A 25,189-nucleotide genomic window follows, 5' to 3' on the forward strand; every position below is an offset into this window, starting at 1 on the left:
CGCATCATAAAAAAAGAAAAACAGCAGCAGAAATTAAATCAGAACTGCTACACCCATAAAAGAGATACAAATTGCGAAGTTGAAAGAATTGAAGTGTAAACATTTAAAACCACTAAATTGCCTCAGTGAACTTCCTGAAAAAGGTCAGAGAGCAGTACGTGCTCACTCCTCCCATGACATTTATGTAGCTGAGGGAAGCTGCACCGAATTGTGGCACCCCACATGACTGCTTTGATTATCACTATTGTTGGGTCAACGTAGGTAAACTAGGGATTTCACTACCAGAAAATGTAGTGATGGCTGGCTTTAAAAGATTAAACACATTCATGGAGGATAAGGGTATCAATGGCTACTAGTCATGATAACCTGTATTTTACCTCCAGTATTAGAGGCAGTATGATGTATAACTGTTGTCGTGAAACATGAGTGGGAGAGTGCTGATTCTTGTCCTGCTTGTGGGCTTCCCATAGGCATCTGGTTGGCCACTGTGCGAATAGAATGCTGGACTAGATAGGCCATGGGTCTGATCCAGCACAACACTTCTTATGTTCATTCCTCACTCCAATCATGATGAGAAGGTTTGGCTGAACGGAGTTCAACTGTGAATGTGTTGGAATAGAGTTGGTTTGTGCATATAACTAGGTCTAGCTTTCCAGGCAGTTTAGGATTCCACTTTCTTCCCAGATCTGAATGTGGGTATTACTTGTATTTGAAACTGCTCTTTCAAAAGAGATTAAAGTAAGTCTAAGCACATGATCCCTTTTAGCATACCCTTTTTCTCAACTGTACTTTACTCCACTCCTGCTGCTCTAGATGTTCACCTTCAGCATCTGCTTAGCATCCCACCATGACACTCCTGGTGTAGCCTGTCAGCTAACTGTCTCTCTCTCTTGCTCGGCTGCAGAAACTTGGCTTGTTGGCACTGGTTAATGAAGAAAGTAGATTCCCCAAAGGCACAGATAGCACCCTTTTGGAAAAACTCCACAGCCAGCATGGGGTAAGTAAACTTGTGTATACACCATTCCATTTATGTGTTTATAGATCTTCTATTTTAGGCTGTCTTTTTTAAAAATAGAAACCACAGCAAAATTACAATATAAATGAATCAGAAGAAGAACTAAATAATTCAGACATCAGTTGCCTCCCAGGGACTCAAGCACTTTTGTAGCTTAACTATCCTTCTAAAAACCAGGAGTGAATTGGCCAGACAGGCTTTAAATGGCAAGGAGTTTGAAAGATAAGGATTCACTTCAGAGTCAACCCTAGATCCCATAGTCACCTCCCAACCTTTAACAAGGGGAGGTGGTAACTGAACAAGGCATTTCCTGATGATTTTAGCACAGGGATGAGCGGGATAAGGCTATCAATCAATGGCTACTAGTTAGAACATAGATGCGGATCTACTGATAAATCTTTGGTTGATTTTCAGTAGTTCAAAGATTTCTAACTACCAATTATTTAACAATAGCTGCAGCGAAATGACTCTCCAGAGCCCTATATTATATATTGAAATGAAGACAGCTTGGGGTAAACCGGAGTGAAATTTTTAGTGGAAGGTCTGTGAGCTCCATTCAGTTCTGGTCCTCAAAACTATTTTCTAGGCTCAGAATACTTTAATTTTATGTCTTTTGCACCTTGTTCCAGTTGGTGGCTCTCAGAATTCTAATAAAAAACAAAGTAGATCCTGTAAGCCTGAAATCTGCTCACCACTGTCTTAAGACATAAAGGGGAACGTTGGGGAGGAGGCTTCCCTTTTAGTATGTGAGACCAGATGATTTAGGAATTTGAAAGTTCAAATGAGAATTTTGAATTGGACCTGGGAACAAATAGCTAGGATTGCAGTTATCTTCTTGGCTGGCATCAGACAGTAGCCTAGCCTTAGCATTCTGGACCATCTGTAGTTTGCAGACACTCTTTAAAGGCAGCCTCTCTTTTCCTCTCATCTAAAGACAACATGGCTGCTTTTCTGGTGGTCTGCTTTCACATTCAGGGCTGTGTTAAAAAAAAATTTAAGAAGGTTGCACAGGGAGGAATAGCGGCACCCTCTGTTTTCCACACAGAACCAGTTATTTGCACCTCATCTTTTGGAGCTGCTTTAGCTGGGACCCTTTGCTAGCCCTGAGAAGCTCCCTTCATATCATCTGATTAAAAAAGGCTATCAAACTGTGATGCTAAACTAGCTTTCTTCAAAGCAAAGCAGACAGGGTTGCAAAAATGCTTATTCTCCCTTAAGCCTCTGACAGATAAATAGTTGCTTAGATTCAGTGGGTGGAAGTTAAAATTGGATTAATATTTCAGGGTAGAATAGACTTCCTTGTTCAGTTTACTGGATAATGGATAAAAAAAACCAACAGATGTGATCTGTACTCTGTAAAGAACATGCATTTTAACTGTTCTGGGAATTCAGCAGGCAAGCTGATCCAGTGGCTTGTGACATAGCTGGAATGCTTAAAACTGAGGCAGGGAATCTTCCAGAAAGATCCATTCTGACTCATCAGAATGCTTGAGGGTTTTCATTGACCGATCTTTTCAAAGTTATTTTGTCCCCATTGGCTCCACCAAACCACTCCTGGCTGGATTGTTGTGATTATGACGTTTATGGTCACTTTGCACCAGGCAGTTGGTTGAAGGAGGACAGCACTACATCAGAATGTGTGGCGCTGGCCCAGTTTTGCAGTGCACTATTGGGCTGGTTATGGCCCAGAAGTTACTAGTTTCCTGGTAATCTTGGGGCTGCTGATGTGAGTGTACTAGAAACTGTGCTTCCTTCACTTTTGTTTCAGAACAACCAGTATTACATGAAACCACGAGTGACAGACTTCCAGTTCGGGATCCAGCATTATGCTGGAGAGGTAGGTGTGTTTTAGTTAGATAGCTGATTGGGCAGTTGGCTGAATTCAGAACCTAGAATCCAGTGAGCAATTAGGACTCAGCCTACAAAGAAGTGGGAAATTTTCTGTCAGGATTGGGCACGGGGTTGGAAGTCAGCCTCTACCAAGTTTTAAAACTCTGAACTGCTTCTGCTGCTTTAGGTTTGGACCTGTCAGATATCATCTTGTTCAACCCAAACAGGCAATAGGCTTGTTTAGGATCAGAGCACAGTCACTATGGTTTATAATTTATTGGTTTATTGAATTTATATCCTGCCCTTTTTCCTCCAAGGAACCCAAAGCAGCATCTATAATCCTCCTCCTCTCCATTTTATCCTCACAACAACAATCCTGTGATAGGTTGGGCTAAGAATCTGTGACTGGCCCAAAGTTACCCAGGGGCTGTCTAGACGCGGAGAAAACCCCGCTGTGGCTGTGAATCTGTGCTGAGTCAGTTATGACACAGACGCAGCTTTGCAGCCACTATGAGGCTTTCCCGCAAAGCTGTGCATTGAAAAAGTCAGGGACTTACCTCAACTTTTTCAATGGGAGCAAGGTCATTATGGCTCTTCCGCCATCCAACGTCACTCCAGTTGCCTTCCACCAGGAAGAGGGTGGGTGGCAGCTCCAGTACCCGGATGGCCACCAGAAGCCCCATGCTCCCTCCTTGGTGTCGGGATGACCCATTGCCATCTTGGGGGAACAAACCCCCGGGGTTTTGGAGGGAGGCGGCGCCAACTTGGCATCATGAAGACAGCCACCCCACCCCCCAGTGAGCTTTCATGACCGAGTGGGGACTAGAACCCAGATCTCCTAACTCTCAGTCCAACACTTTAGCCACTACATCGCACTGGTTTTAGAAGCCATTATGTGTTGAGCTCTGCCATCATGCTGGGGGCCCTCTCTGTATTCCTGGTAACTGCTAGAGGTGGCATAAAGAGGTACAAATGGTAGTCAGATTTCCCATAGTAAATGCTGCAAAATATTATGGGCCGGGCAGGAATCCCCCCTGGTGTCTAATGCAGGGTGGGCAACTGTGGAGGGTTGGGAAGCCACATTGGACCTCCAGAACCCTCTGGGGGCCACATCCCTTGCAGCCGCAGCTGCAACCAGAAGAGGCTGCACCGCAATCACAAGTGGGCACCATGCAGCTGCATTCCCCGTGATTCTGCTGGGGAAATGAGGCATACAGGGGGCACGGGCCTTGTTTCCCAGCATAGTCGTGCTTCCCCCAACCTGCCAAACAACCATTTGTTATGCTGGATGTGGAGTTTGCTTGCACCACACACTTGCAGGCATGCCAACGACATGTACCATTTGTGCACTCTCTTTCAGGGTTTTTGTCATTAAGTAGCCCAAAACAGACTGGAGTGGACGGAGGCTGTGTACGAAACTCTCTTGCAGGGAGATGATGGGCTGTGGAATGTATTTATTTATCAGTGATATTTTTATCTTGCCCTTCCTCCAAAGGAGCTCAGGGCAGCACACACGTTTCTCCCTCCACTTTTATTCTCATAACAGCCCTGTGAGGTAGGCCAGGCTGAGAGAGGGTGATTGGCCCAAACTCATCTGGTGAGTTTCATGGCTGAGTGGGGATTTGAACCTGGTCTCTCATGTCCTAGCCCAGTACTCTAACCACTGCACTGTCTTGTCCCTAATACAAAGCAAAACAGGACTGTGCATATCTCCTCTCAGGTAGATTTTTTTTGTTTCTTATAGAATCATAGGAAAGCAGAGTTGGAAGGGGCCTACAAGGCCATCGAGTCCAACGCCCTGCTCAATGCAGGAATCCACCCTAAAGCATCCCTGACAGATGCCTCTTGAATGCCTCTAGTGTGGGAGAGCCCACAACCTCTCTTGGTAACTGGTTCCATTGTCATACTGCTCTAACAGTCAGGAGGTTTTTCCTGATGTCCAGCCGGAATCTGGCTAACTTGCGCCCGTTATTCCGTGCCCTGCACTCTGGGAGGATCGAGAAGAGATCCTGGCCCTCCTCTGTGTGATAACCTTTTAAGTATTTGAAGAGTGCTATCATGTCTCCCCTCAATCTTCTGGAGAGCTGCATACATTATTTGGAAGCTTTAGCTTTATGTACACGGTTTCCCCCCCACCTTGTTGAGCACATCTCTGGTGTGTCATGGCACTCTGGCATGTTTGTGTTATAACCTGTCATTTGCAGGTCCTCTATGATGTGAGGGGCTTTCTGGAGAAAAACAGGGACACGTTTCGAGACGATATTTTAAACATGCTGAAAGACAGCAGGTAAGCAATCCGTCGCCATGTCGATGGGCAAGGAGGGAGGCACGTGCACGTTTGGATGGATTGGGGGAGCTGTTCCTTTCGACACTCAGTCATGTGGACATAAAGATCGGAAGCTGGCATAGAGCTGTAGCTCCGGGGTAGGGAACCTTAGGCCTGGGGCCCAAATCCAGCCTGCCTGGAGTCCCAATCTGGCCCTGCTAGATTTCCCAAATGACCATGCCCCGTTTCCCATGCCCTGCCCCCTTTCCGCCTGACAACTGATTGTGAGCTTTTGCGCAGTTTTCCTTTCATTCTAAAAGGTTGAATTGCCTCTCCTAAGACAGCAAGAGCTTTAAGCTAAACTGTGCTGGTATTTGTGGTGTTTTGGACCCATCATCTCTTTTGCCTTTGACCCTTCCCAACACTGGAATGCAGCCCATGAGAGTTTCTCCAAAAGGGAATTCTGCCCTCTGTGTATAAGAGATTCTCCAGCACTGATGTAATGGATTCATTTTGTGGGCTGAAGACCGTCTAGATCTGCAGAGGTCCTTCATGGTTATGGGAGCTTTAGTGCTTGTGTTCTCAGTAGGGTGAGAACATAAGAAGAGACTTGCTAGGTCAGACTAAGGGTCCATCTAGTCCAGCACTGTGTTCATACAGTGGACAGCCAGCTGTCAACTAGGAACCCACAAGTGGGACACGCGTGCAAGAGTACCCTCCCACCCATGTTCCCCAGAAATTGGTGTGCATAGGCATACTACTTCTGATACTGGAAGTAGCATGTAGCCATCAGGACCAGTAGCCATTGATAAGACTTCTCCAGGAATTTGTCTAACCCACTTTTGAAGCCATCCAAATTGTTGGCCAGGGTATCTGCTGCTGGGCCTAGTGCATAGCCTGCTCCTTATGATCCTACAGAGTGCAGCATTTCTGTTCTGTGCACAAAGAGGAGGAACGAATGCCTTACGAAGCTTAAGACAGTGCAAGCACTAGCCTATGCATTTCTGCCTTTGGAATTTGGTCTTCCATGTCTTCTCTCTCTGCCTTACGCTCCCCTTTGCTCCCAGGCTGGATTTCATCTACGATCTCTTTGAAAGAGTCTCTAGCTGTAACAGTGAAGACACTCTGAAGATGGGAACTCAGAGGCGCAGACCGACCGTCAGCTCCCAGTTCAGGGTAGGATCAGCAGGCCCACTGCAAGTGCATGCAGATATTCCTTAAAAACAGGAATGCCACATGTACATTTATCCAATGAAATGTATATTTGCCCACCCCCATATTTATTTTTAAAGCTCAATCAAAAGTGTTTTAGTTGCAAAACTGCTCCTGGATTGGGGGAGGAGGAGTGGTTTCTGGACATCATAGGCATGAGCCAGTCAGTGCTATGCATTGCTGGCTTCTGCTGCAGACTGGCAGAACTGGTTTTCACTAAACCCAGCCTAGAGAGAACATTGCTCACCTAGAGAGAATGTGGTGAATGCGCTTCTAGAGTGGCTTCACCACAAATTGTGCATGTCTTTACACAACTTGTAAGACATGCTGAGCTGTCTTGAAAGCTGATGCTCAGGGGTTCCTGTTTCTCCATCCCACTGGAAAATGTTTGTATAGCAGGCTGGTGAGTGTGTGTGTGTGTGTGTATGAGAGAGATGATGGACAAGGTCCCTCAGAATCCATTTCCCCTGAGGAATGACTCTTGTTGTTCTTTTCCAGGACTCTCTACACTCCTTGATGGCCACACTCAGTACTTGCAACCCACTGTTCATTCGCTGCATCAAACCCAACCTGGAAAAGGTAAGTCTCTGGAGCTGGGGATACCAGCAGGACCGGGGAGAGAGGGACCTTAGATGGCAGGTGTGTGTACGTGTGTGTGTGTGTGAGAGAGAGAGAGAGAGAGAGGGAGGGGAGGGAGGGAGGGAGGGGGAGAGATTTCTTCAGAAGTTGGGGTGCAGTGAGTTTACAATCCGCTAAGACAGCATAAACAGAGTATTAGCTATGGCTGGCAGGCAAGCAAGAACAGTACAGCCTCAGATGTTATGGTAAGAAAGGAGCCATCTGTGAGCCTGGCCTGGATTCCTTCAACCTATACTAGCACAAAAAGGAACAGGACAAAGAGTGCTGACCTCTTGAACAAGGGCTGGATCTCTCAGCAGATTCTTATTGTAAGAGGTGGTGCTCTCTGTAGTCCATAAGTCCACTGAGTGCCTTTTCTCTAACACATTTTAAGAAGCATCCTGCATAAAAAGCTTTAAGAGAAAGATTTTTATCTGCTTGTCCCTTATGTGTGTGTGTGTGTGTGTGTGTTGCATGTGTGCACGTGGCTAGTAATACTCAAGAAAATACAATACTTTTCATAATTGCTAATCCCTTAATTCCTGTACCTTATCTTTGAGTTGTCTACATTCCTGTTTTTTGCCTAGGCTCCAAATCTTTTCAGTCCAGATGTGGTTCTGAAACAACTGCGATACTCGGGCATGCTGGAGACAGTGAAGGTTCGGAGAGCTGGCTTTCCTGTACGGCGGCTCTTCCAAGATTTCCTCCTCAGGTAAAAGTGACAGTGCAGCTCCATAGGATGGAGTTTTGTTGAGCATTCAAATGTGACTTCCGGTGTCTTGGGATTTTGAGGGTGCTGGTGGGGAAATAACTAGACAGTAGGGCTTTGAAGCAGAATGTCTTGCTTGCAGAAAAGAGGAAAGTCCAGAGATTTGCTTTTGGGCCAAAATGCCAGGGGGAACCTGAGTTGGCCATCTCTTTGTCTCCTATAAAATGTGATAATGATCACAGGCTTCCACTTTGCTCTTCTTGCTTGCACCAAGGGCCCTATAGTTTATCACTGTGTAAAATGGTTGGCTAGAGGGGTAAGAATAAGTAAACACTCCCAAGAAAGTATATTTAACTTGTTAAAACTGTGTCCAGGACTTTGGTCAAATTCCATTTTGGGGACATTGGGTTACCCTCTAGAGTTATTGTACTCCTGTCACTGGATGCCAGATGCTTATGTGGCAGACGATTGGAAAATATAATGAAGGGGAGCCAGTTGCCAGCTTATGGGCACTTCAAACCTGTCACCGCTCAGAAGAAAGAAGAGAGATAGGAATGGCATCCCAACAGGGAGAGAAGTTTTGCACGTCATGCTGATGAAGAGTTGCTTTGTGCCTTTTCCTAGTCAAGAGCTTTTCCTTGGTTCTCTCAGATACAAGATGCTTTTGAAGAACCGGAACAATCCAGACAGTGCAAAGGCCACATGCGCAGCCTTCCTGCAGACGTACGACAGCACCCAGAGAGAATGGAAGCTGGGGAAAACCAAGGTAGGCCTTTTTGGGTGTAAAAGAACGTGTCGGGTAATGCTCTATGCTAAGATATTACTCCAGAGGTAACCTGAGGACATGATTCTTGTGAGATTAGATGATTTTGGGCCTGCCTCTGCTTAATTCACTGATTGCACTGTACCACTGACCTGTTGGGTCCCAGGTACTTTTCCTATTGCTAGGAATGGACCCATTCCAGTCTTTCTCCCAGTGAGCCATTCAGAAGTATAGTGCACACCCCCATTGCTTAGACTAAGAGTGTGTCTTCATGGGAGCTTCCTGTGAGACTGCTCGGCCATTGTAGCATTGAAGAGAGAATACAAAAAACTTTTCAAATGCAGAAAAAAATGTTTCCCATTTGTAGAGAGCAGGAAGCAGCACTCCTCTAGCCATGCATATTTTATCCTCATGTTTGCTCTGCAATTGTCTCCTCCCACCCCATCCTCCATCTTACAACTACTGTTTTAACTGGGAATTTTGAAATTTCTAGTCAGGGGAGGGTAGTAACTCAGTAGAAAATCCCATGCTTTGCATTTTAAAAGTCCCGACTTCAGTTCCTGGTATTTCCCATTAAAAAGATCTTCAGTTAAAGAAGCTGGGAAAGATCCTTGCCTGAGACCATGGAGATGTGCTGTCAGAGCACAATGTTGGGCTAGATATTTCTGTGATCCGACTCAGTACAAAGCAGCTCCTTGTGTAGGCTGAGCTCATGCCAACATTTCTTCAGCAGCAAGGCAGACACAGAGCTGCACGTCATCTGTAGTGCAGAAGGTTGTAGGGTAGCTTCTGATGCACAACTGCCCTGTGGATTTATGCTAATGCTACCAGCTGAATGAAGGTGAAAAAAGGGAGAAGCAAATTCTCAGGATGCTGAACTTTTTATTTGTAGGTTGAAGAGCCCAACGTGTTTCGGCCTGTATCTTTTCAGGAGCTATGAGAAAAAGAGGCGACTAGCTCTGGTGCTGTGATTGCTGATGGAGATAGAACGAACATAACTGTGGTCTTGTAAAAAATATCTATAAGGTTTCAAATTTATAATTACTCCAAAAAGTAATTCATTTTGTTGTACAGCTCCTGACGAAGGATCTCCAGATCCGAACCACTGAGCGTTGTACAAGTTTGGTTGAAAGTTTTTTGAACATTTTTTATATTTCAGATAAGAAAAATTAAGAAACCTCTTTTGACATTTCATAGCACCAGAGCTAGCCGCCTCTTTTTCTCATAGCCTTTTCATGGTGCTTTTTCCCTCTTTTCCCACAACTTCTTTAGGGGGTTGTAGGAAGATGTCTGCAAAAATCTTATCAACAGAATGTCTTTCTCAGATTGTAAGAAGGCCTTGAAAAGATACAGGCTGAAATGTGCCAGGCTCTTCAACCTACAAATAAAAAGTTCAGCATCCTGAGAATTTGCTTCTCCCTTTTTTTTTTTTTTACCTGATTTGGGTGCTTTTCTCCCCCTGTTTTTGATACCAGCTGAATGAAACAGAAGCAGTTTAGGATTTAAACAATATTTTTAATAAGTACCGGTCATTCCTCCCCCGCACCATTCAAAGTGTCCAAATCAACACAATTGCAGCTGTAAATGCAATGCTAGGCACACATCCAAGTAGGAGCTTTGAGGATTAGTCCTGGTTGTATGCTTATGTCGATGTCTAGGAGAAGAATGGTTAAAATATCAACAGTTATATACATATCAAAAGTACAAATTGAAAAATTGTTTCACTGGTAGAGATTTTTAAGCACTTGTGGGACTGCACTCAGGGCAGTTGTAATTTTGCATACTGAGCAAGTGTAGAATTGGCATTGCGCGTGGTTTTTTTTTTTTTTTAAAGTCAGGTTTCTAGCCTTCAGGAGTGGACAAATAGGTTTGAAAGCAAGTGAGCCACGCCTGGTGAGATCCAGTATGTTTGCTGCCATCTACAACAATACATTGGGATTCAGTGGAAACAAATACATGCTATTTGCTATTTTCTCAATGTAGTTACATTGGCACTTCCTCACTATGTCCTCCTGTATCTGTGAAGCAGGAGAACAAAGCAATGGGGAGGGGCCCATTCCATTCCATTAAGAACTTCAGCTGCCACCAGCATCATTGCTTCTGTTCCACACAACCAGGTTCTCTCTTCCATACAAGAGATTGGCTTTGGGTCTTCCTTAGGAATACATTAGATGTTCTGAGTTAGTAAGGCCATTAAGGGAGCCCAGTTGGAGTCCATGCGGCAGTCAATGTTCTTTCCTTAAAGGGCATGTGGGTGGGATCCAGGGAGCTGTTGACTCTTACGAGCAGCATATCATGTTGCCAGTGCACATGGGACCCCCAAAGCTGTCCGCATGCCAGAATTGGGGGAAAGAAAGTGTATAGGAATTGGACCTGACCAGATAAACTGAAAGGACATTTTGGGGCTGTGGCAATTCTTTAATGTAGTTTGTCTGGTCTCTACTCTAGCCTTCCCCAAACTGGTGTCCTCCAAATGTTTTGGACTTCAACTCCTATTAGCCCAACCAGCATGGCTTGAGGGTCAGGAATTTTAGGAGTGTAGCCCAAAACATTTGGAGGGCACCAGGTTGGGGAAGGTCTACACTGTGACATGGGGTTACCATTTCCCCAGGACTGGACACTCTCTGTGTTATTGTATGTTCTCACACAGGGCTGCCCCAAACAAGCTGGAGAGGGAGGAAAGCTCAGGCATCGTTGTTAGAGTTGTTAGAGCGAGGGCGGCTGGAGAGGGCCTGCCACTAGCAAGAGAGAAGAAAGGAAACCGCTTTCTTTCTTTCTTTCTTTCTTTCTGCATAACAAGCACTTGAAGTTAATAAATCAACCTTGGAGCCATTAAACAGAACAGGCTCTAAGTGACTGGTGCACAGACGGCTGACCTTTGATCCCACTGAGAACAATAGGACTTTCTCTCACTCGCTCTCCAAGTTGCTGGTCCATCCGAGAGAAGGGACTGGCTGCCGCACTGTCCTGCGGTTGGTTCTTGGGGAAATTGGGTCGCTTTGGGCAGTCCTGGAGCTCTACTTCAAAGGCTTCCCTTTGCAGGATGAGCAAGAGGAGGGACTGAAGAGGCTCTGCAGCCTATTGAGATTAATTGCAGAGGCAGGACAAAAGCCAATAAGGCCAACTTGAAGGAAGAGATTGGAGGGGGCAAGGAAGAGAGCCGTGTCCATGATAAACATAAAAACAGCAAATGGATTACACTAGAACTGAAGCAAACCTTTGGAGCACAGACCACTTTTTTTAAAAAATAAATAAATCTGTGAGTAACACACTGGAAATTACAAGGAAGGAGGGAAACCGTTGGAAGTAGCAGGTAGGTCACGCTTAAGCTACAAAGAACGTTTTCTGGCATCCGAGTAACATGATGGTTTTGGGTCTCAGTTATTACAGTGATAATATTGTGTCACTTGGGTAGTACTAGGTTGGAGCATGGGATTTAGCATTCAGTGCATTCAGTGACAGATGTTGATTTGAGGGGATTGTGTATTCATGTGATGGGTTGATGTCTGGAAAATTCTGCATGATGAAGGATGCGAGTGGCTTTTTTAAAAAAACCTCAACATCATATGGCTCATATTGTGCCGATGCTCATTGTACTGATCCTCTGTCTGTTTTGCATCACCGATAGAGAAGGCATTTGCGGGGTTTGAGCAGTGGGCACACACTGCAGAGGGACAGGAGTAGCATCAGCATGGGCTTCTTGATTCGGATTTGACGAGGCATAGGCTCGGCTGGAGGCTAGATCAGGACGTGTGTGGTGCATTGTGAGTAAAGGGCAGGAACCTAGTCAAGACAATACAAAATTGGGAGTGTTTCAGGAACATTCTGTAGTCTTTGGACCATTTCACGCATTACATGGCAGCAAACCAAGTATAAATTCAACTGGTTGTTGCAGCCAATCCCAGCTCTCTGATAAGTGTGCCTGTATAACGCATGTGTCCAAGTTACATTTTTAGGTTCACACCTTGAGGGGAAAAATTGAAAGTGGCCCTTTGCCCTTATAGAGGCATCCAATGGAAGATTCCAATGGAAGGAAGAATATATAAATCTGTAGGGCACCATGAACATGTTAAGGACAGCTGCCTGATAAATTTTATAGCCTTCATGTGCAATGCCACACTATGGTAATTATGCACCACAGCTAAAGTTGCCTTATTATACTGGCCCTGCTTCTGTGCCTTTTTAATAATGGCCAGACACTCATAAATTAAACAGGTAAAGCAGCTTTTCCAGGCATAGAGGTCCATGGCAGGAAAAGCTTCTCCTGCTGTATTTCTCTACTGTTGAAGGCACAGGAGCAGAGTGAGGAAACAGTTGGCTATCCTTGCCCCAGGCAGCACAGGCGGCCCATCCCTTGGCTTACTTAAAAATCAAGAGGTCTTAAAAGAGTCATGAGTTTGCCTTGTGAATCCCATCTCTTTCTGCTTGTCAAGAGAACCTGCTGTAATTTTCTCTGCATGGAACTACTAAGAAGCATAGTACCTTTCTTGTTTCTTGAGGTGAGAGTGAGGTTGAGGGTAGTGTGCCCCTGTGTATTGAGTCTCTGAGGCATGTTCTGCTCCTGTCCTTGGTGGGTGGGTGTGTTTGGGTTTGTGTGTGTGTGTGTGTGTGTGTGTGTGTGTGTGTGTGTGTGTGAAGACTCTGTGAATGACTTGTGGGTGGGGTTGGGGGGAGGAATTGGGAGCCCCGAGGAACCTAGGTGTGGCCTTGCACATGTGTTGAGCAGGATGGGAGAAGGAGTGGGAAACGTTTCCTGTAAAATATATTCAAGGGGAATTTCTATACTGAGCAATTGTTTGGTGGAGGAAGGAAAAGGATTAGTATGAGGAATTGTGGAGCACAGGAAAGGAAGGAGAAGGCAGGATGGTCTTTGTATTTCTCATTAGGAGCGGAGCGGAGCAGAGCAGCTGCCAGTTGTCAGATCTGGAGGCTTGTTCTTTTTCTGGGTTACTAGTTCACGTTGGGGCAGGGGCCAACTAGCCAGGGAGCCTTGTCTTGTTTCCTTGCCAGCTATGCCCTTCACACCAGAGTCTCCATGAATCTCTGGCTGCCTGCCTCAGGCTTGGGAGGCCTGAAATGCATCTGTGATTTATTTTCTTCCTTATTTATGCAAACATTCCTCCAGCAAAGCCATGTGTCCAACACCTGTTTGTGCTTTGAAAGTGTCTGTGTGCACACAGGTTGTATCCAAATGTGATGTGTTCCCTGCCCCCGCCTGGTAGGTTCTGGTGATCTTACACAGCACATCCAACTCCCATAAATCACACAGCACCCAGACTGATCTCTCCTCAAACTCCCGATAAAACTTCCTTGGTAAATATTCACATATTTTGGTTCAGCATTTTTGGGCTAGCTGGGAAGTGTGAAAAGAAGACTTTAGAAGATAGGACGTGGTGCTGGAGAAAGCAGTTAAGGGATTAGCATAGGATGATTTGGGCAGGGGAAAGAGTGCAGGTGGCTTGCAGGGCTGGGTGCATGAAACGCATCTGATCCCTCCAAGTTTTGGGGGAGGGGAGCCTCCTAAAGATGTATATTATATCTCTCCAGCTGTGTTGCTGAAATGTCATAGTCTTGAAGTCACCAACATCAATGCAATGGCTTTCATAGCCTTGGGTTGTGTTGCTTTCATCATATGCAAACATAAGTGACTAGTCATGAGTATAGGGAACAAAGGAGGAGGTTGTCCTGGGGAGGTTAATATTTTCTTCAGCCCCTCCTCAGCCTGCAGAACAATATGACATTCAAATGACCAAGGGAATCCTAAGCCTGGGGCTCCCTTAGACTTTGAGATAGCCATCTTGCTTTCTGTCCTCATTTATCACCTTTGAGGTTTGCCTGTAACCTTTGAGAGAAGGTTATAACAGCTGGGATTGTTTAGCTTGGAAAAAAGGAGGCTAAGGGGAGACCTAATAGAGGTGTACAAAGTTATGCATGGTGTGGAGAACGTGGATTTTTCTCCCTCTCCCATAATACTAGAACCCGGGGTCATCCCATGAAGCTGGTTAATGGGCAATACAAGACAGATAAAAGGAAGTACTTCTTCACATAGTACATAGTTAAACTATGGAATTCACTACCACAAGATGTGGTGACGACCACCAATTTGGATGGCTTTAAAAAGGGGGTTGAATAAATTCCTGGAGGAGAAGGCTGTCAATGGCTACTAGTCCTGATAGCTATGTGCTACATCCAGTATCAGAGGCAGTAAACCTGTATATACTAGTTGCAGGAGAACTGGGGTGGGTGGATGCTGTTGCACTGTGTCCTGCTTGTGGGTCCCTGGTCGACAACTGGTTGGCCACTGTGTGAGCAGAGTGCTGGACTGGATGGACCCTCGGTCTGATCCAGCATGGCTCTTCTTATGTTCAGATGCCTGGTAGGTTGCATCCAGACCCATGGGTTAATGTAGTCACCCGAACAGGGCAGCAGGGGGCAGTGTTGGTGAGAGAGAGAGATGGAATCCGATTGGACTACACAGGAAATACGGATAACAGAGAGGAAGATAAGCAATTGCATCTCAACTTCAGGAATTCTCCAAGACAACCTGCTACCCCAAATGCCTATGCCAAGAGTAGGCAATATGTTGCCTATGGGCACCAGTGTTCGCCACGGTGCCCTATCTCTCCTACCATTTTCTTTTTTAATTAACACATTTTCTTACCAGTAGCTGGGATTGCTGTGAAATGGGTTTCTCCTGGTGCTGTTGTTTAGTGTTTCGGGCCTCAGATCCCATGCCTCCCTTTGTATTCAGTCTTTTGGGCAGGTTACTTCTCCTTTGCCACACCTCCCATGACAGCCATCTTGTGGTGGTGCCCAAGACAGTTTCCCAAATTGCCAAATGTGCCCATGGCCCCAAAAGGTCCATGATCCTGGCTTGCCTGGGTATTACAATGATAATGGTGAACAAGGGATGGCGTGTGCACATCTAATGCATTACCCCAAGACCGATCTTCCAGCCCATATCCTTTCCATTTGATGAAGTACTGGAGGTGGCCTCGGCACTGCCAGGAATCCAGCATATCAGCTACTTCATGCTCATTCTCTCCATTCCTCTGTGATGGGAGGAGGTGGTGAACGTGTGATCCCAAAGAAGTCAGTGCCATGTGATCCAAGAATGCACCTAGTCATCCTCTATGGTATTGCAAGGGATCCTGGGAATCTCCTCTTGGATTGTCTGTGGCTTTATTATTTATTATTATTATTATTATTTATTTATATAGCACCATCAATGTACATGGTGCTGTACAGATAACACAGTAAATAACAAGACCCTGCCGCATAGGCTTACAATCTAATAAGGCTTCACTGCAGACCAAAAATTATTGGTGCTCTGAATAGTCACACCCATGAGTTAGCCCTGACCCTTTCGCCTGGCTTGAACTAACAAACTATGAACGAGTAAGAGAACAGGCCAATGGATGCTTTCCAAGCCCTGCGGTTCGAATTTCCAAGACATCAACAACGGGGCAATGAAAAATCTTACAGGATCGATACTGTACAATTTCCCTTCCTGATGCCCAGTTAAACATCATCCATCAAATCCGCAAGCATAGTCCAGGCCAGGGGCTCAAAGAGCCAGAGTTCAGGGTGGTATCCAGCTGAACCTGTTCTTGTGCATGTCAGAATGAGCCATCAAATCTCTTGGAGAGGTTTGATAGCAGAGAAGGCAGTGGAAGTGAGAAGGAACCTTCCAGCCGACAGACGGCTTAGCGGGGAGGGGGAAGGCTGGCACTGAGGTGGTGATGCAAAGAAGCAGCCAGGGAAAATATGTATGAATTAGCTGCAGTGCAGGAATCGGTCTCTGGAAGTGGTTCTCCCTCCCCCCCCTTCGCCCCCTCCTTTTCGTGGGATGGGCATCTTGGCAGGCTCGGACCACTTGTGCGTTTTTTTCACTGGGGTGAAGTGGGGGGGGGGAGTTTCCTTTTCAGTTTTTGCATGCAGCGGAAGGTGGCATCTGTCTCCCTGCCTCTCTGGTACTCTTGAATAGCAGGCCCTGATAGCCTTAGGAGGAATCGCTGCGTCTAAGCAAGGGTTAATGAAGAGTTAAGAGCAGTGCAGCCTCCTCTCCTCCTACTCCTCCCCGTCCCTTTTTCCTCTCCCTCTCCCCCTTAATCCTTGGAGCACAGCATGGAAGAGAGTGCGGGGGCAGGGCTGGGCTGAATTTGGCTGGTCTCCCTGCACAACTTTTCCCTTGTCCATCAGCGCAAGCACCCAAAGGGGAAGGGCTGGCACAGCAGGGACGGCTCTGGCGCAGGAGCATAAAAGGAGCCCTCTGTGTCTTGTTACGGCAGGCAGGCAGGCAGGCATGGGACCTGCTGGTGCTGCCTGGGACTTGCTATTTCAGCTCTTTTTGTTTGGTGAAACTCCTCCTGGGGGTGCCAGGTTTTCCTGAAGGAGGCTCTGGAGCAAAAACTGGAGAAGGCCCGGGAAGAGGAGCTGACGAAGGCGGCGACCATCATCCGAGCCCACGTCCTGGGCTACATGGCAAGGTCAGTCAGTGCCTGAATCGCCACCCGTGCCCTTTGCTGGAATGCTCTTTGCCTGCTCTCCTCTCCAGCCTGCTACCTCGAGCTGGGCTTCTTCTGCTCTTTCCTTCCCAGCCCCTGCTCGAAAACCTCATCCTGCAAAGTTATCAGCTGGCCCTCGTTTCTCTGCTCTGCCTCTTTTTCCTGTTGCGCTTTCTCATCCTCCATGAAGCTGCCCAGCGGAGATCCCCAGCTCTCCCTCTCTCGCTCTGCATTCTGGGCCCTCCCCCCAATCTCTGTCTTTATTCCCAACAGTATAAAGACCCTGATCAGGCTTCCTGCCTTATAAATCCCTCTCCAGTTCCTGCTTCCCTGATAAGCAGCCCTGGCTGCCACAGAGAGAAAGAGAAGCCCTAAGCAGGCTGCCTTTATTCATCTACTGCTTTGGCTCCCCTATGCATGCCTGTCTTTTCACTTGCCGTTATCTCTGCCTTTTCAGTGGAGCAGGCCTTTGTCTCGGCTTGTCCTGGCAAATTGCTGTGCATGCCCATTAGGACAATCACCTGCACACTGTAGAGAGTGTGGCGTTGCCATGAGGAGTAACAGGGGCTGTGTGTATTCTGGGATTGTATCATTACAGCACAGACATTGATCCTGAACGAGGCATTCAGCAGCCTGAGAATTTAGCTTTATTTTTTATTTATTTTTTAAGTTTCTAGCCTCCTTTAAGATTGCAAAGAGAGGCTTGAAAATCTGTGGGCAGAGCCTAGTGAAATCTCAGAAGCCATTGGCTAGGAAACCTCAGGGGGAGGGGAGCTGAGCAGAACTTCTAGGAGGTGAGGTTTCCGTAGCCTGCCTGCACAGCTCCCTTTGCCTTCCCCATAACTATCAGAAGCAGAATAAATTGTGCAAATGATGATATTTAACATTCACCTTTTCTTATTTCAATTTTTAATTTATTTTGAAAGTGCAATATTTGCAGAGTTCTAGGAATAGTTTACACTTGTGCCAAGCACTGGTCGGTGAATGGGTGAATGGAAAGCTGGCTAGACCCTACGCTGTCCAAGGGGGAAGCACCGTTGTTCAGGCAGAGAAGTCAAAGCCCCATCTGCCATCTACAGAAGCAGTTGGCTAGACTCTAGCTGAAGACATGGGATCTACCAGGCAGTGCAAAGTGGGGGTTTTGTTTGTCCAAACTTAACTGCATTTTGAAGGTATATTTATGAGCCAGGCCTAATCAGGACTTGGCTCCAGTGCATATGAGCTGAAATATTGCTGCTAATGTTCTTGCTGCCACCAGCATCACTACCACTATTACCATATTTTGCACTAAAAAAGCAACTGCACTAAGGTAACTAAAATTCTTTGCCAAAATATCTATCTATATCTATCTGAAATTCTGCAACTTGTATGCATCATGCAACTGGAGAACGTTTGCATAAAGGTGTTTGTTTTGTATAGTTTATTCTGCTTCTGTATGAGGTCATATGAAGGAGCAATCCTCGGATGGGATCTGCCCTATCATCAGGCAAGATGAAGCAGCAGGTCTTGTGTTGCCATTAACAAGCAAACAAGGATCAGTTGCTTAGTTTATTGCTATAATTTTACTACCTATTAGGCGTGGGTGCTCTTTGGCTTTTCTGTCTTGGACCATTGCTCCATGGCAGCCCTCACCCCCACCATGGAAGTTGTGCTCAGTCACCACTCTGGCTTCTGAGAGTCTAACTGGATGTGATAGAGCAGCACAGGCTGTGTGTTAGATCATGGGTTGGATGGAACAGGTATAAGGCAGGGACTCTTTCAAAGCAGAGGAGCCGAGAGCAAGAAGGGGTGCCATACACTCCCACACCCCCTGAAAACTACCCACCACCACCACTTTCCCCCTGGCAGATCTTGGTTCTCATATTGGAGCCCAGCCAGAACTGCACCTGGGGTGGGGTAGGTATTGGGAGGGAGTGTGAGCAGGGGTGAGGGTTCACCGTGCCCTCCCCCCAGCTGCCATTCTTCTGCATGAAACTGTCCATCTCCCACCACCACCACCCCACCACCGCATCCCCGCTCCCTCAGTTTGATGGCAGTCTATGATCTCCTACTGCCATGGCTTGTTAGGCCCTGGGGCTTCTCCAGGAATTGCACATAGCCCTTAAAGCTTATCTTTACAGCCTTAAGTGCTAGAAGCCTGTTGGTCCTGGGATTGTTTTATTATTATTATTTTATTTTAATAAAAGCTTTGTTTCTCAGATTGCTGAAATCTGTGCCAATATCCATTTCAGTTCTTGCATGATGTCAGTCATAGGATTGCAGAATACACACACTACAGCCGCTATGCTTACTATTTAATACTTTATGTGGTGCCAGATGTGTGTTTTTGTACAGGTATCTCCTGCTAAAGAACAGCAGTCGTCTACGAAAATTAAAATTGAATAGTTCTCCATGTTAGTCCCCATAACTAGTCCCCATGGGGAGGAATAAGGGTATGTCATGCAATGTGGATCCACATGAACAGGTCATATCAGCACAAAAGAGCCCAGTTCAGTTTTGACCAGGTGTGCTGGTGAAAGGACCTAGGACCTGCATTTTCCTGTGATTCTCTATATCTGCAAGTTTGTTAGAGAGGTGGGTGATTCTGAGCTAAGGAGGGATGAATCTGTTTTGGTTCCTACAACTTTCGAACTTTTTGAAACACAAGTTTATTCCACCCATTTTCTGAGTCAGTATGCAAAAAAAAATTTTTTTCACTTAAAAAGACAGCACAAAACCTGATACAGGTTTCAGTAGGCCCTTCTCCTAATTTATGCATTTTTGTATGCATTTTACGTAATGTACACACAAGGAGAAATGTGTCCCCAAAATGCATACTCTAGCAGAAATGTGTACATAAATGCATAATCTTTGGTATGCATTTCTCCTAATACCGTATACGTGTATTTTGTGTGCACTTGTTGGTCAGAGAACTGAATCACAAAATTGGGAGAAGTGCATTCCACTTCACGTATGAGTTTGGGAAGTGCAAATTAGTTCGATTTGTATTAAAATGCAAACCAAACGCATTTCTCCCCTGTCACTATTCTGAGCATGTGCAAAGAGTCTAGCCTCACTACTAAACTGGCAAACCACCCCCATGGTATCTGCCTTTCTTTCTTTTTGGTAAAACTGCTCATTGTGTTTTAGGATAGTAAGCAGGATAACAGTGCACGGCTGTCTATATGGGAATTAGACTGATGTATATTAAGGAGAAGGTCATGACATGAATTGCCCCCTCTTTGTTTGGAGGGATAGAAGAACCTGTGATTTGCCCATGGGAGGGGAAGCTCTTTGGCTTAGTGGGTTCACCGTGTGCTTTGCATCACCCTGGCGCTCTTCCACTTGTTTTTCTGCTTAGCAAAGGCAGATCTGGTGTGGAAACAGGAAATAAGTGGCCCCAAGAGGGAGATCCCTAGAGCACTCTCGAGATGTAGAAACCAGGTGGGTGACAGATGGGAGTTAAAAGAGCAGCGTGAATAGAATGACTTCCTGGAGAAATGTTTTTTTGGAGGGAGGTGGCAGTGATTCTGCTGATTCATCACAACTGACATCTTGCTTCTACTGGGCTGGATGGTGTCTGAAGAGACCCTAAGGAGGGGACGGCCATTGGTTGACTGTAACTGCCATCTTACTCCTTTTGACTTAGGAAGAAGTATCGAAGGGTGCTAGCCAGTGTCGTGACCATCCAAAAGAACTACCGTGCTCACTTCTGGAAAAAGTCCCTCCTTCGCCTGAAGGCCTCTGCCATTGTCCTGCAGAAACACTGGCGTGGACAGCTGGCTCGGAGCCTCTACCAGCACCTGCTACAGGAAGAACAGAGGCGGAAACAGGAAGCCGAGGAGCAGAGGCGGCAAGAGGAAGAGAGGATTAAAAAGGAGGAAGAGGAAAGACAATGGCAAGAAGAGAGGGAGCGTAGGAGGAAGCAGGAGGAGGAGGAGGAGGAGAAGAAGAAGAAAAGGTATAAGGAAGCCTTAGTTCTATTTCTGTGGCCTGGTATTCACAAGCAGCACCTCAGGTGGATTGTACCACTTCAGACTGCAAGGGTGAGGGTGTTTATGTGACTTAATGTTCCTCCATAGAAAGAATTTCCCAAATGTAGAAAACCAGATGTTGGGGAGAAGGATTTTAGCTTAGTCTGTGAGGTGAATGAATTAAGTCCGAGGGTGTGAGGCAGCCATGTTATATCCTTTCAGGTTGCTGGTTCTGAACTACAAGAGTGAGCCAGAGGTTGCAATGCAGCGGTAACTGCTTCCTCCTAGGACTCTGGTTCTACTTTCTCTGCAAGGGGAGATGTGGAAGTTGAATGGGCACACAGTGCTGAGGCTGATACGGCCCTTGCTTGTGTAAATGCAGATGTTGGACGTTTGCTGAGACACTGCTGGATAAGTGCATGGTTTCGGGGAGCACACTTTTTAAACATAGCCCAGCTCTGAGTCCCTAGACTGGGTCTGCAACACGTCAAATGCATTCTCTATGACCTGTGTCCCATCTCCACTGTCCAATGTTCTAGTTTTTCTAAAATGGTAAGAAGGGAAAGTCAGGGAGAACTTGGCACAGCTGAAGAAGTCAAGCTAAGAGATAGGCTCAGTTCCTGGATTTTTCAAAAACCCAACCTTCTGCAAACCAAAGCCTTTAATTAGGTGTAATATAATAAATTCCCTTGGTTTGAAGGCTTTGTTACAGCTCATATAATTTTTAACCCAGATGTAAATAACTGAGGCAGCAATACTAGTTAGAACTGCATTGATTTCAGCCCTAGCAGATGCAAAAAGAACGCAGTGGAGCTCTGTGTGAGCGACTCTTAGTTCCTCGTGCAAACCCTACCAAGCTGGGCTGCGAATTTTATTGATGAGTTTGTGTCTTGTTTTGAATAGAGAAAAGGAGCAGCTGGAAGCAGCACTGCAAATGGCTCAGGTACGTTTCATTGGTGTCTCACACTTTCTGGTTCTTTAGATGTGTTGAACTAGATTGGCCATGCTGGCTGGGGATGTTGGGAGTTGTAGTCCAATACATCTGGAGGGCACCTGGTTAGGGAAGGCTGGACTAATTCAAGGCACTGTTTGTGTATGTTATATTATTGTGATGATGTCCTCTGTCTAGATTACACTTTACCACCCTTAGGGCCAAACTAGTTGTGGCGCTAATTGCATCATTTCAATTTGAGTTACTTTTTACAAGTATAAATAGCAGCCATGTGCATGTGTGAGCGTAATCAGGGCTATGGCATTTGGGGAGGGGATTTAAACCCTTTTCTTCTGCGCCATAGTCATGTCGAAAATCCACACACCTACATGCACACCCAGCTGCTCTTTGGCTATGGAGAGAAGCTCTCATGGATAACAAGCCAAATAGCAATTTCAGGGGGACAGTAGACTGTAGGAGAAGCATTCAAAGATCACCTCCTCAACCCCTTTGTTAAAGGGAGCCTCTGCTGGATCAAAGGAATTTCTCTGCACAGGACAATTGCTGGGAATGGAACGGCACCTTTGAATCCAAGCCATTGTCCTAAGTCTAGAGACAGTCATTTTTGAGAGAGTTGGGAGTGTTCTGTGTGTGTGTGTGTGTGTGAGACAGAGAGAGGCATTGGTTCCCGTGATATAGAGTACACATACATACTCCCTTTGTCCCACAGTTGCCTCTGGAAAAATGGGTTTTGCTGGCTTTTTAAACAATACTAACAGTAATGTTCCAGAGATTGAAAGTAGTATGAATGTTCACATCATGCACAGGAATCCTCTTTCAAACCACCTTCACTTTTTTTGGGGGGGTGGATTTTAAAAAACGTTGTGTTGAGTCTTGGAAGAGTTTGACTGAAGAAGTGTTGTGTGCTCAGGAAATGAAGCACCACTTGGCCACCAGGTCAGCTCCCAATTTCTCAGACCTGTTGACCATTAAGGCAAACTTGTAAAAGTTGTTCTCTTTTGAACCAGATGGAAGTGCTCAGGACCCAAGAGGAGGACCAGCCATTGCAGGAAGAGGAGCAGCGTCAAATGGAGGAGATTTTGCGCCTGGAAAGGGAGATTGAGAAGCTGCAGTGGCAGCAGAAGACGGACCACATCTCCATCACCTGTGAAAACACCAAGAACGAGATAAAGCGGCAACGGGAAGAAGAGATACAGAGGCTGGAGAAGGAAGCGTCCAGGGTCGCGCAGGAGTTCTTGGAGCTGCTGGATTTTGGGAACCTGGACGAGAGTGTGCAGGGCTTGGAGCGTTCCCTTTCCAACGAAGGGACTCTCAACATTGAGTGCAGCCTTGTGGCTCCACTGGCTGAAGAAGAAGAAGATGAAGGTTTCCCTGCTGATGAAGAGGGCCCACCAGTTCCTAGCCCGAGTTTGTTGAACCAGGACAGCAGCACCAGAACCAGCGATAACTACTACTCTGAGGAAGATGCGTCTCCAAACATGCCGCTGCCTGGGGAGGGAGAAGGTGGGGAGGCCTCCTCTCTGGATCTTCCTACAGAGAGACCTGCAAGCCCCCAGAAGCAGCACGTGGAAAGCATCTACCACACTGTCTCGGAAATCCTGCAGAGCGACAACGGGGAGGCGGAAGACCCCATTTACAGCTTGCCTCCAGATGTGGAGTCAGACTATGACCACGATGAGTTTGATGGCAGTGGAGATGTTGGCAGCACGTCGGCTGAGCCGCTGAACGGGGAGGAGGCCTTGCGTCATTCTCAGAGCAACAGCATGAACTCCAACCGCGGAAGCTTGGACTCGGTGAGCCTCTTTTGCCTTTATGCAGGAAATAGATCTCGCTTTAAGCTGGAAGTATTCTTTCCTTTTATCTTGCCTGTGTGCGTTTGGCACTTCCTTGTGCTCTTGTGTTTCTAATTAACATCCTCCTTGGGAATGAAAGTGGTTTGTCTTCTTAACAACTTCTTGGCCTTCATCTTTAGACCAGAAGACTAGCAGGAAATCACCTGCCCAAATTCAAAGCCATTGTATTTTGTCATCACACTAGTTAAGCCATTTATGTTGCTCACATGCATAGGACCACCCACTTTCATCTAGCATAACTCTCTAGTCCTTGTGGATATCTCCCAGCTTGGTGTTGTTGGCAAATTTCATCCACATGCCCCCGCTAGCAATACAGGTTGCTTTAAAAAAAAAGTAGCAAATAAAATAAGTCCCAAGATTTGTTTCTTAAATAACTCCACTTCTGACCTCTTGCAAGCTGGCTTTGAAAGTTTTCCCATTTGCTCCTAGTACCAGGGCACGGTCTGAAGGCACAAGAAGCAAAAGCTTTGATGACACTGAGCAGTTCTGGGTGTGGGGAACACCTGGGAAAGAGATGTCCTAGGATTCCCATGTACACTGTGAGGGGTTGTAGCTCAGTGGTGGAGGCCCTGCCTTGCATGCAGAGGGTCCCGGGTTCAACCCCTAGATTCTCCAGCCAGGGCTAGGAAAGAACCCTGCCTGAAACCCTGGAGAGCCGCTGCTGGTCAGTATGGACATACTGGACTAGATGGACTAACAGAGTACAAGGCAGCTTCCTACGTTTCTGTCTATATTGCGTTGACTTCCATAACGGAAGAAAGATACGATGCAAATAATAATTTAAACACACCCCAAAAAACCACTTGTTAAACCCAATATGTCATTTTGCCTTCACCCTACTGGTTACTTTACTTATGTGACAGGTCCTGTATCATATGTTTCTGCTGTGTTGTACTTTCCCATGTTCTACTAAGGACATTTACACAACTATTTGTGTGTCTGTGTGTCTGTGCACATTTGCACATATGCGTATACACTCTATAAATGCACGTATGTTTTCCATTTGTTCTGCAAATTTTCCCTCAAGGTTGCGTGAGGATACTGTGTTTTCCAAGCATTTAAAACACAATATTTTGTAGCTGGTGTGATAGTAGTATATCGCAATTGCTGTGTGGAATCTGAGATAGTGACATGGCTGGCTACCTGCTGAATATTGTTGTACATAATTAATTGTATACAAAACAAATCCCCTACTCACATGCCTTCTCATGGTGTGAAGCTTTTCATTTGGGGGTGATTTTAAAAAGAAATTCTTTGGAAACTATATTTCAAAGCAAGGATGAGATATTATTCAGCAAACCAATTGTTTAAAAAAAAGGTTCAGTATCCTATTTCCAAATTTGATCAGTCCATGTGTGACTGATCTGAGGATTCTGCAGAGCCAAGATAAAACAGATGTTCTTTTGATGGTAGAGTTCCCCCGCCATTGCAAAATAAAATAAAATAAATATAGAGGGCAATGGCAAGATAATTGCACACACACACCCAAGACTCTCCCTGGCATTCTGCCT

The 25,189-nt window shown here is 46.0% G+C and overlaps 1 protein-coding gene across 1 annotated transcript in view; it reads left to right on the forward strand.

Moving 5' to 3' along the window:
• LOC134392480 (unconventional myosin-X-like) overlaps positions 1-25,189 on the forward strand; it is a 102,835-nt gene that overhangs the window by 50,641 nt on the left and 27,005 nt on the right. The window contains exons 15-25 of the mRNA XM_063116844.1: positions 905-997; positions 2,784-2,852; positions 5,050-5,132; positions 6,179-6,287; positions 6,822-6,902; positions 7,529-7,653; positions 8,302-8,416; positions 16,796-16,902; positions 20,549-20,860; positions 21,777-21,816; positions 22,833-23,618. Coding sequence (XP_062972914.1) covers positions 905-997; positions 2,784-2,852; positions 5,050-5,132; positions 6,179-6,287; positions 6,822-6,902; positions 7,529-7,653; positions 8,302-8,416; positions 16,796-16,902; positions 20,549-20,860; positions 21,777-21,816; positions 22,833-23,618 — 1,920 coding nt within the window. The remainder of the gene's footprint in view (positions 1-904; positions 998-2,783; positions 2,853-5,049; positions 5,133-6,178; positions 6,288-6,821; positions 6,903-7,528; positions 7,654-8,301; positions 8,417-16,795; positions 16,903-20,548; positions 20,861-21,776; positions 21,817-22,832; positions 23,619-25,189) is intronic.

The sequence above is a fragment of the Elgaria multicarinata genome, chromosome 2 (assembly GCF_023053635.1).
Source record: "Elgaria multicarinata webbii isolate HBS135686 ecotype San Diego chromosome 2, rElgMul1.1.pri, whole genome shotgun sequence".
Lineage (NCBI taxonomy): Eukaryota > Metazoa > Chordata > Lepidosauria > Squamata > Anguidae > Elgaria > Elgaria multicarinata.